The sequence below is a fragment of the Python bivittatus genome, unplaced genomic scaffold (genome assembly GCF_059951505.1).
Source record: "Python bivittatus isolate LINGU-HERP-01145 unplaced genomic scaffold, Pbiv_v1 ctg000330_np1212, whole genome shotgun sequence".
In the NCBI taxonomy this organism is placed as follows: Eukaryota; Metazoa; Chordata; class Lepidosauria; order Squamata; family Pythonidae; genus Python; species Python bivittatus.
Genome location: NW_028277058.1, coordinates 7,965,814 through 7,976,144, shown reverse-complemented (window position 1 = coordinate 7,976,144; position 10,331 = coordinate 7,965,814). Strand labels below are relative to the sequence as shown.

The 10,331-nt window shown below is 37.4% G+C and overlaps 1 protein-coding gene across 1 annotated transcript; it reads left to right on the top strand.

The window, feature by feature from the left end:
- Positions 1-3: 3 nt before the first annotated feature.
- LMOD2 (leiomodin 2) lies at positions 4-9,256 on the top strand. The gene is made up of 3 exons (XM_007420359.4): positions 4-418; positions 4,742-6,301; positions 8,849-9,256. The coding sequence occupies exons 1-3, from the start codon at positions 146-148 to the stop codon at positions 8,873-8,875; spliced, it is 1,860 nt and encodes a 619-aa protein (XP_007420421.2). The 5' UTR covers positions 4-145; the 3' UTR covers positions 8,876-9,256.
- Positions 9,257-10,331: the final 1,075 nt, after the last annotated feature.

Below are 10,331 nucleotides of genomic sequence, written 5' to 3'. Positions count from 1 at the left end.
ACCCCCTAGGAATATTTTTAAAAGGTGCTGCAGTTACTGGGGGAAACATTCGCCGACCAAAGCAGATGCAGATACGTTGGTTTCAGTGTCCGTGAATGCTGCATTGTAGTTTCAACTTTGCATCAGCCTGACAACAGAAGGGACCATGTCTAACTTTGGCTACAGGCGAGAGCTTAGTAAATATGAAGACCTAGATGAAGACGAACTCCTTGCTTCTCTTACTGATGAGGAGCTGAAGGAGCTGGAGAAAGAGCTGGAGGATATTGAGCCTGACCGGAACCTCCCTGTGGGGCACAGGCAAAAGAGTTTAACGGAGAAAACTCCCACAGGAACTTTTAGCCGGGAGGCACTGATGGCCTACTGGGAAAGAGAGACCAAGAAACTTCTTGAAAAAGAGAGGATGGGGGCATGTGAACAGGTAGGAGAGCAATTGCATTAAGTTGGCCCCAGAAATATACCCTTCCATTTTTTACTTTTATTCACTGGAATAGTTTCCCTTCTCTGAATTTTCCATCAAGCTAAAAGGCCAACTGATCAAGAGTAGAATATTTATTAAAGGGTGGATGCTGTAGAACAGGGTGGATGCTGTAGAACAGAATATTTATTAAAGGGTGGATGCTGTAGAACAGGGTTCCTCAACCTTGACAACTTTAAGACAGGTGAACTTCAACTCCCAGAATTCTGGAAGGCTGGCTGGGGAATTTTGGGAGTTGAAGTCCACCCGTCTTAAAGTCGCCAAGGTTGAGGAACCCTGCTGTAGAATAATAACATACATTCTCTTCCATTGGAAGAGGGCTAGTAGATTATCATCCCAGTGGGTTCATTGCTTCAGAAGTGTACTTCTTTAGACTCTAGATGGGATATACATTTTAGATATATAAAATGCTTCCCAGGATGCTAGTTGATAGTGTGAAGATCTTTTTTATTTAAAAATATTCTTTTTACATGAAGGAATATCCAAAAATATGATCATAGTACGAGCTGAGCAATACTGAAATGGTCACAGTCAGATTGTATGTGTTTTTGCTAAATGTATCACTCATATCTCAGCTTCAGTAACACAGCTGATATCAAATTCTGTTTAGCATTGCGCTACAACAGATGTGGCCTACCACATTTCAGACTTGCAGCATTTAATCTGCTTTTAGAAAAACCCTGAAATCCAGCAACAGAAGCTAGGACAAAATGGTGACTCAACGGAGGATGTTAATTATTGCTTGCATTTCGTGAGTTATTATATACACAGACGGGATCTGAATGTTTAAGAGCCTTATTCAGATTTTCAAATCATTCATGTGATAAGGGCATGTGGAGATATGCACACTAAGTTCAATCTACTTCTTTCTATTGTTTTGTTCATCATATTTTCCAGGATTTCAAATTGTACAGAAAACCCCCAGAAGTAAGAAACTGGCATGCATAAGTTTGTACTTCAGATGTTTGTTTCTGACATACTGTATGAACAGCAAAAGGAGGACAATATAGTTATATTTCCCTCCTCTCTTACCATTAGAATAATTTGACTGTCTGAATAAGGCCAAGTACAAATCTAATCACAGGTATTACAAATGGTGATAATGAGTTGAACATCTTTGCTGACCTGCTGAAAATCATTCCATGATGTACCAAGTCCCCATCAACTTTCTGTCCATCCCTTCCCTTTCCCTTCCCCTTCCTTTGTCCCTCCCTTTCTGTCTCCAGCTCCCCAATTTCAAAGGCTGTTGAAGAAACTTCATCATAACAGCTTTATAAACTCAGGAAAGTTTCCAAAGCAATTTGTTAGAATGAGATGGGAAGGAACACTGCAGTTCATAATACACTAAAAAGTATTGTAATCAAAACATCATATAAATCCTACTTCACATTTACCATAGATAGATAGATAGATAGATAGATAGATAGATAGATAGATAGATAGATAGATAGATAGACAGACAGACAGACAGACAGACAGACAGACAGACAGACAGACCTAGATGATAGATAGATCTTGGGTGACTCTGGAAACTAGAAAATGGGCTTTTCAGCACATTTTTTTAAAATGTGGTTTTAGAAGGAAATATGAAGATGAAGCCACCTCTTCCTTTTTCAACCTCCTAAAAAAAGGCCAGACATTTCAAATTTCAGTTCAGTCTCCATCAGTGATATCATCATGTCAGCACTGTGCTGAGTATACAGCCATAATAAATAAGGAGAGTGACCCATGTCTATCAAAAGATGGGATGAGGCAAAATCAGAGAAAGATTAGAAATACTTGGTAGGACAATAATGAATATTAAACTAGAAGAAAAAGGTTTCTACACAACTACAGGTAAGATGGTCTCTCCACCTAGCCAAATATATCAGATTTATGATTTTTTATCATATACATCTTTGTTTCTTTTGTAACATAACATTGTTTTTATGCAGCAGAGAATTGTAATAAAACATAACAACCAGTAAAGAGAGAATAACATTCCTAGCAGGATCCAGATTACAGGGCTTTCTTTAACCTTGAACTGATAAAGTCATGTTTCTCCTCATGAAAAACAGCACCATTCTTATCAGAACCAGGCTCAAGGAATTTATCCTAGTGCTTCAGCCAGGGTGTTGGTATGCAGTCCAAGTATTAATATCTGTTGGTCATCCTGACTTTCCAAGGGCAAAAGTTAATAACAATAACAAGCAGTGTTATAAAGCAAATAAGAAAAAATTAATGAAGAAAAGAGCAGGATTCAGAGTTATGTAATTCAACAGTATATCTAAATAGCAACAACAGTCATTATGTCTGAACTGGGAAGGTACAAGCACAGTTAATTCTAGACTTAATTTCAACCTACACTTGACACTGCTTGGCACTTCTCTGAAATTGTTCTGTATTTCAAGCCCAATGATTGTAATTCAAGCTTCAAATTTTAAGGACAAAGCACTTACGCTACAGGCATGGAGTCTGCATGGATAATATTCCATTACAGTTCAACAGAGTTCTAGTTCCCTATCCCAACACACACACACACTTGTGGGTGTCTGCCTGTGTAACAGCAAAAGGAGAACAATCACGTTAGGCAAAATTAATGGTCTTGGGTGTACTGCTGATATTCCGTTTTTCATTCTGGAACTTCACATGGTTGGAGGAAAACTAATTGTACCAGCTTGAAACTGAAATGTTATATGGTGGGAGATCAAAGTTTTCTATGCTTAATTGCTGGATCCAGAGTTTGAATGGCGGGACATTCCAAGGTTTTTTCACGGCCTTGTTATTAAAATATATATTTGTATTCATCCAGGATTTTCTCCTCATTTCAGTCCTAGAACCAATAAAGTGAGACTATTGCTGGCAATTAGGAAAAAAAGGGCATAAAACTGTTTATACAGTTAAGAGGGCTGAATTAGAATTCTAATTCTTTGGGGGGGGGGGATGTTGAGCATTTCAGTGAGATTCAAGCAAAAAAAGTTACCTATGTTGTGGTTAATGCAAGCTGAGTAAAGAAGGGATCCAAACAAGGTAACTTGGAAGGACTCACTGACATATCACTATATGAGATATCAAAATTTATTTATTTATTACTTTATTAATCAAATTTATATGGCCGCCCATCTTACTGAAGATGCATATTGTGCATATTGACCAGACAATACATTCTTTCCTGATCTGCTAGTTGAGAAGTACTCCAGGTTACATTTGGATAGACAGCTTAGAATGGGATGGGCAACTTTTTCTGGTCCAAGGATCTTACTTGGACTTTGAATGGCATGCTAAGGATCCAGAAATAGGACATATACACAAACAAAAATAAATTTATTTACATTGAAATTTACTTACAATTAATTGTGTTCTATAAATTCACTCGTTAAAAATTACAGTTTGGTAACAACATCAACCAAAGCCAGTGTAATGGTTAAAGGCACTAGGCTAGAAAGTGGGAGACTGTGAATTCTAGTCCTGCCTTAGGCATGAAGCCAGCTGGGTGACCTTGGGCCAGTCCTTCTCTCTCAGCCCTAGGAAAAAGGCAAGGGCAAACCACTTCTGGAAAAGTTGCCAAGAAAACTACAAAGACTTGTCCATGTAGTCACCACAAATCAAGACTGACCTGAAGGGATCAATTAAATAAATAAACACTGAGCTCTCTGGGGACTTTCTCCAGTGCTTACAAGGACCTTGTGCAGGATGAAGTTTCAGGCTGTACCCCTCTGGATTAGAAGAGTAAATGAATTACACATCATGCTAAATACCACATTTTAAAACTCACTTAAGCACCAATCATTTTCTTCTTTTACCTTACTCCAGATCAGAAACATGCTGGATAGGGTGGGAGCTAACCCTTTTTTTAAAACTAAAATCACCACCCACAGCTGCTACTTCCCAGAGTGCTATTCTCTGAAAATATCTAACAGCCACTTGGAGGCAAATGGTGGTTACAACAATAGTAGTTCTGTTGTTAGTCCTTGTAATATTGTGAATACTTTCCAGTAGGTATCATGACATCCAACCACAACATTCTAAATGTCAAAGACCTTCAATAAATTGTGATCTAATGCTTAGGTACATGGGGTATGTTTTGTGCAAAACTATTCTTTGAAGATGCAGTATTTGCTTCTCAAAAAACAAATGAAAAAATAATGATGCATAATTTTTCTGTGTACAGTTGTCTGGAAAAGGTCTTCAGGAAAGCTCACTGGAATGAAATTTGAGAACCTTTAGACTTAAAGTGTGTTTTTATTCTTTACTTTTGATCATGACTGAACCACCATTTCCTTTTAGGATTATAAGCAAGAAGAAGAAGAAGAAGAAGAAAATGGTGATGGGTCAGAAGAAATTAAAGAAGAATATTTCACAGAAAGTAACAGTGAAATTTCTGAAGAGGCACACAATGAAGAAGATGAAGAAGAGGACAGAGAGGATGAAAACAAAGAGGATGAGAAAATCAATGAGGAAGATGATGAAGGGGAGGAAGAGGATGAAGAAAATGACAGAGGAGAAGAAGAAGAAGAAGAAGAAGAAGTAAGTACAGATGATGAAGAGGGATCTGTTGAAGAGTGTGAAAATTTTACAAATACTGGAAAGCAAAATTCACTCAGCATTAAACTAAAAAAACACAATGAAAATGAAATTGTTACCAATGGTCACAGTGAAAAGGAAGCAGATGATATGAGTTACAGAATGGGAGCCATGCATCCATGTGGAAATCCAACTGTGATTGAAGATGCATTAGAAAAAGTTAAGAGCAATGATCCGGATACTACCGAGGTCAACTTAAACAATATTGAAAATATCACACCACAGATGCTTATCCATTTTGCTCAGGCCCTCAGGAATAACACTGTAGTCAAGACTTTCAATCTGGCTAACACTCATGCTGATGACAACGTTGCAATAGCTATTGCAGGTATGCTAAAAGTGAATCAACATATTGTGAGTCTGAATCTAGATTCTAATTTTATCACAGGCAAAGGAATTCTAGCTATCATGAGGGCTTTGCAGAACAACAAAGTGTTAACAGAATTACGTTTCCACAACCAAAGGCACATAATGGGCAGTCAGGCTGAAATGGACATGGTCAAACTTCTAAAGGACAATACTACTATTGTGAAACTAGGCTATCACTTTGAGCTTGCTGGACCAAGAATGAGTATGACAAGCATTCTGACAAGAAATATGGATAAACAAAGGCAGAAACGGATGCAAGAACAGAAACAGCAAGAGTCCAGTTGGGATGGAGCAGTCAATCCAAAGACCAAAGCATTGCAGAAGGGAACTCCTGGTTCTTCACCATATTCATCTCCTAGAAGTTCACCTTGGTCCTCTCCAAAGATTTCTAAGAAAGCTTCAGCTTCTCAAAACCAACTTTCACCTCCCAAAAGTTCACCTATACCTTCTCCAAAGATTTCAAAGAAAGGTACTCCTGTTAAAAACCAATCTCCATCCCCACCACAATCACCATCTCTACCATCACCAACAGCACCACCACCACCACCACCACCTCCTCCTCCTCCTCCTGCTCCTCTTCTTCCACCACCACCACCTCCTCCTCAAATAGTTTTAGAGAAAAAAGCACCCACCAGGAATATTGCTGAGGTTATAAAACAGCAGGAAAGTGCCAAAAAGGGTCTACAAAATAAGCAGAAGAAGAAAAAAAGCAAGAAAAACAAACAAAATGAGAATGCAATATTAAAAGAAATTAAAAATTCATTAAAAGCCATCCCAGACAATATGTCAGAAGAAGGGTCACGTCCTTCTAGCCGACCTTCTACCCCAATAAGATCACTCCACAGTGATCTTATGGACGCAATTCGTGCAAGTAGTATAAAGCAGCTAAGGCGGGTAAGTAATTGTAATCTCAGGAGTTGATTTAGAACTGGAAACAAGTTGGGCTTACAGATAGGTAATCATGATTTTTAAAGGATATTTATAGGGTGATGAACTTTTTATCACTTTGTGAAAAAGGGAAACTACTTCCTTAACTTGCCTCTGGGCATTTGTAGGAATTGAGCATTAATGGAGATGTCAAGCAAGCAGCACCTTGTGAGATGAGAACCTTCAAGAAGGAGCTCCATAGAAAGAGCTTCTTACCAAACAGCCATACCTCCAAACCCTTTCAGCTGTCATTCTTTGGAATGAAACAAAATTACAGTCCTCCTACAAATCAATGATTTCTCATTAGTGTTCTTTCATGATTTTCTTTTTGGCTGAAATTTTTTTTTTCTGCAAAATAAGAGATCTGCTCATTTTTAGATTCATTCTGAACTCCCACTTGCAACCAATTTTGGATTAATTATTTGATTCAATTTTGTGTCTTAAAGCAAACTAGTATTTAAAGACAGGACAGCTAATTTGGTTCGCGAGAGAAAAATCTTAATCACAGCCAGACATTCAAGTCTCATGTAATCTTGTCATATCAGGTGGGAGGTACCCTCATTGGATTTAAAGATAGGATGGGATTTCAATGTTCAAAATGGATTGGAAGCAAACCATTTCCCCTCCCTCACTGGTGAAGGATAAGTGATTTTTCTGAGATCTGGCCATTGAAGAGAAAATGCAGGGTTTTTTTTTCCTGAATTGCACAATGGGAGGAGTCTTGCAGCTTGAAGTCTGTATTTCAGTATCTTAAAATGCTATGGAGTTGATCATTTCACCTATTTCATGCAGTTCTAATAAAGTTCATACAGTACAGTAGCAAGGACAAATCTGATATGTGGTCTTTAGGAGGCAAAAATGACTTAATGGCACATAATCAATCAATCAATCAATCAATCAATCAATCTTACTGAAGGTCCTGATTTTTTAATGTGACAAATCAACCTGTAATCTCTAGAATGGTTCCATAGCTATTCCCATTTTTGAAAGTGTACAACGGAAAACATTTCTGTTCAGCCATATTTCTGTTATATAAGTAGATCATCCCACATTAGGGATGATAGAATTTAGCCTTTGTAGGAGCACTCCTGCAATTGAATTTGGAAACTGCTGTGCATATCACGTATGCCAGCTTCTCTAATTGAAGAGGTAGTACCAGGACAGGAGGATCTGAAAGCAAAATAACACCTTCCTATGGGTGATCAATTCTATAAAGATAACTCTTATATCTTGATGAGAGTTCTACAGGTATGGGGACACAATAGGCTATTCTTGATTAATGTGCTAAAGTAATTGATATATCCAGAAAGGTAATTCAAGAGGAAAATCTGATTTTTATGATGTCCGTGCTGATCCTTTTAAGGAAAATGTAATCATTAAAAGGATCAGCCCAGATCTCATAAAAGTCTGATCTATTTTAATATTTGGTTGATCTAGATGATAATATTCTACCAACTGTCCAACATTTACTTAAAACAGTTTTGCTGTTTGTATTTGTACAGATAAGCAACAATGTGTACCTGTAACAGTAAAGAATTCATTATAATGTAAAAATATTCAATGGAACTAAGTATACTTGCTCCAAGAACAGCGTAATTTAGGGCAAAGAGTGAGCAAATTCTTTTGTGGCCTGGAGTCACATTTTTTTCAGCACAACAGAAATTAAGATTATTTATTTATTTTCCAAAAATAATTAGAGGGAAAAATAACAAAGAAAAAGAGGTATAAGAAAAGAAAAGGCTACAAATATTGTGACATTAGATTTTTTAAAACTACATAACAATGATTCAATTTAAAAATTTATCTTGGCTATTGAAGGCTGCAAGAGTATAGCTGGTGATCTGATGTGAGGGCTGATAATTAATTTATTTATGCTTCAGGAGGGATTTTAAGTACAAAATGTGTCTCTTGTCAACTTCAGGCACTTATTTTGATTCTAACTTTCCATGGGAAAAATCAGCCCCAACTGAAGAGGGGAGTTAAGATGTAAAAAGTGCCTTTTATTCTGTTAAATCCTTCAGTGCCCTTTCCAGATTAGCCAAGCTTTTTGGCTCTATCACTGTGGAAGCCGTTGCCCATAATTTAGGACCTGCTTCTGGGAAAGATAAAGAGAATAGAATTCTGTTTATCAGAGTTGCGTAACTACCATGATTTTTGAGGATCTTGAGGGCCATACTGTTCCAATAGTAGATGGAAAAGTTCATAAGAGGGGGTTTCATGAGTTTTAAGGGTTGAACCTACAAAACGTAAGACACATAGTTTGCTCCTTCTCTTTACTTCCCACTAGGGATCCTAATTTTTGACCTCATTTGAGACCTCATCTGAGACCACACTTCTTTGCATCCTTGCCATCAAGCCCAATATGCATTTAGAACATCTGTATTCTAGTCTTTGCTATCATAATACACAGTATAATAGGACATTGAAATCTATGGGGTTTTCTCTACTTAGATGATTTCATTCTTTTACTTCCAGTTCATATTCCTAATTTAGGTAAAACATCTTTCTTTTTAGGTGGAAATCCCAGAAGCTCTGCGATAAAAGAAAGCCAACACAATGAAATGAAGATCTATACAAACACTCAATTATTTACCGTGATACAATGGACTAATGTAAATGGCTTCAAAAGTGCATTCTTAGCTTTGAGATATAAATAGAAAATGCCTATGAAACTTCAAGCAATACTCTTAAGAATGCAACAGCGCTTTTTCATTTGTAAATATGAAGAGTACTTTTTTATTTAATAAGATTTCTAAGAAGACATAGTTTATTTAGTTATTTATGTTGACATCAAATAGCACTTCATGGAACATGTCCTTTCTACAGAAAAGCAACTGTTCAGTTCCCTGTGTTTCTTTGCCTGCATCATACATTTACAATAAATGTGGTTTGAGTTTCCAAGTGGAAAAAAAAAACAAATAATATTTGTCTTGGTTTTTTGGAAATCTATTGACAAAGAATTATGGGTTTAAGGAATATTAACTGATGGTCTGAGAAGAATCTTTTTTACGCATTTAGTGTGGATTTGTGTGGTGTTAAGATCATTAAATGAAAAACACCAGAAATGCTTTTCTGTGTGCATGATGGCAACTGTAAACAGTAGCTATAAAATTCAAGAGTTGGTTTCCCCCATCAAGTCGAGCCTCGTTGTCAAGGGTGTGTCATATCAGCATGGAAGAATTTCATTTCGTCAGAGGGATCAACAAGATTGATGATTGAACATCATGAATGTCTAGTGGCTGATGACACATTGATGACACCCCAGTGGTTTTCATGCAGACTGTGCGAGATGAAACCGCACTAGCAAGTCACTTTTATATAAAATGCTTATCTGGATAACTTAAAGGTCTGTATATTTCTACTCAACTGGATCAAAACTCTTGAAGTTTTGCTTTTATATGTTTATTATATTTTGTTTTTACTACTATATCCTGAGAACAGCCAGGGACATAAAAAACAACAACTGTGCAGTAGTTTCTAGCCACACAAGCAGAGCCAATTTCAGCTCAATGTCATTTATTTATTTATTTTATTAACACGATTTATAAGGCTGCCCAACTCAAACAGTGTGACTCTGGACAGCGTACAGGATAAAAAACAAACAATATCCCCCCCAAAAAATCTCCCACCATATAACATTAAACTTATACACTATATAAATATCAGTATAACACAAAATATAAAATGATGACCAAAAACTAGAACAACCAAAAGGGGTCTCTCACTCAACTGGCCCCTGAGGTCTAGGGTATCTCAGAGTGTATTATGGAGTTCATACAGTCTGAACAGAGAATACAGTGGTACCTCGGGTTACAAACGCCTCTGTTAATGAACTTTTCGGGTTATGACCAGCTCCGGCCGCAAAAATTTACCTTGGTTTGCGAACTCCACCTCGGGTTACGAGCCGGATCCGCGGCCATTTTCCCTGCTGCCATGCAGTCACGGCTTCCTGTGGGTGAGATCGCGGTAGCAAGGAGACGTTCGGTGAGGCTTGTGG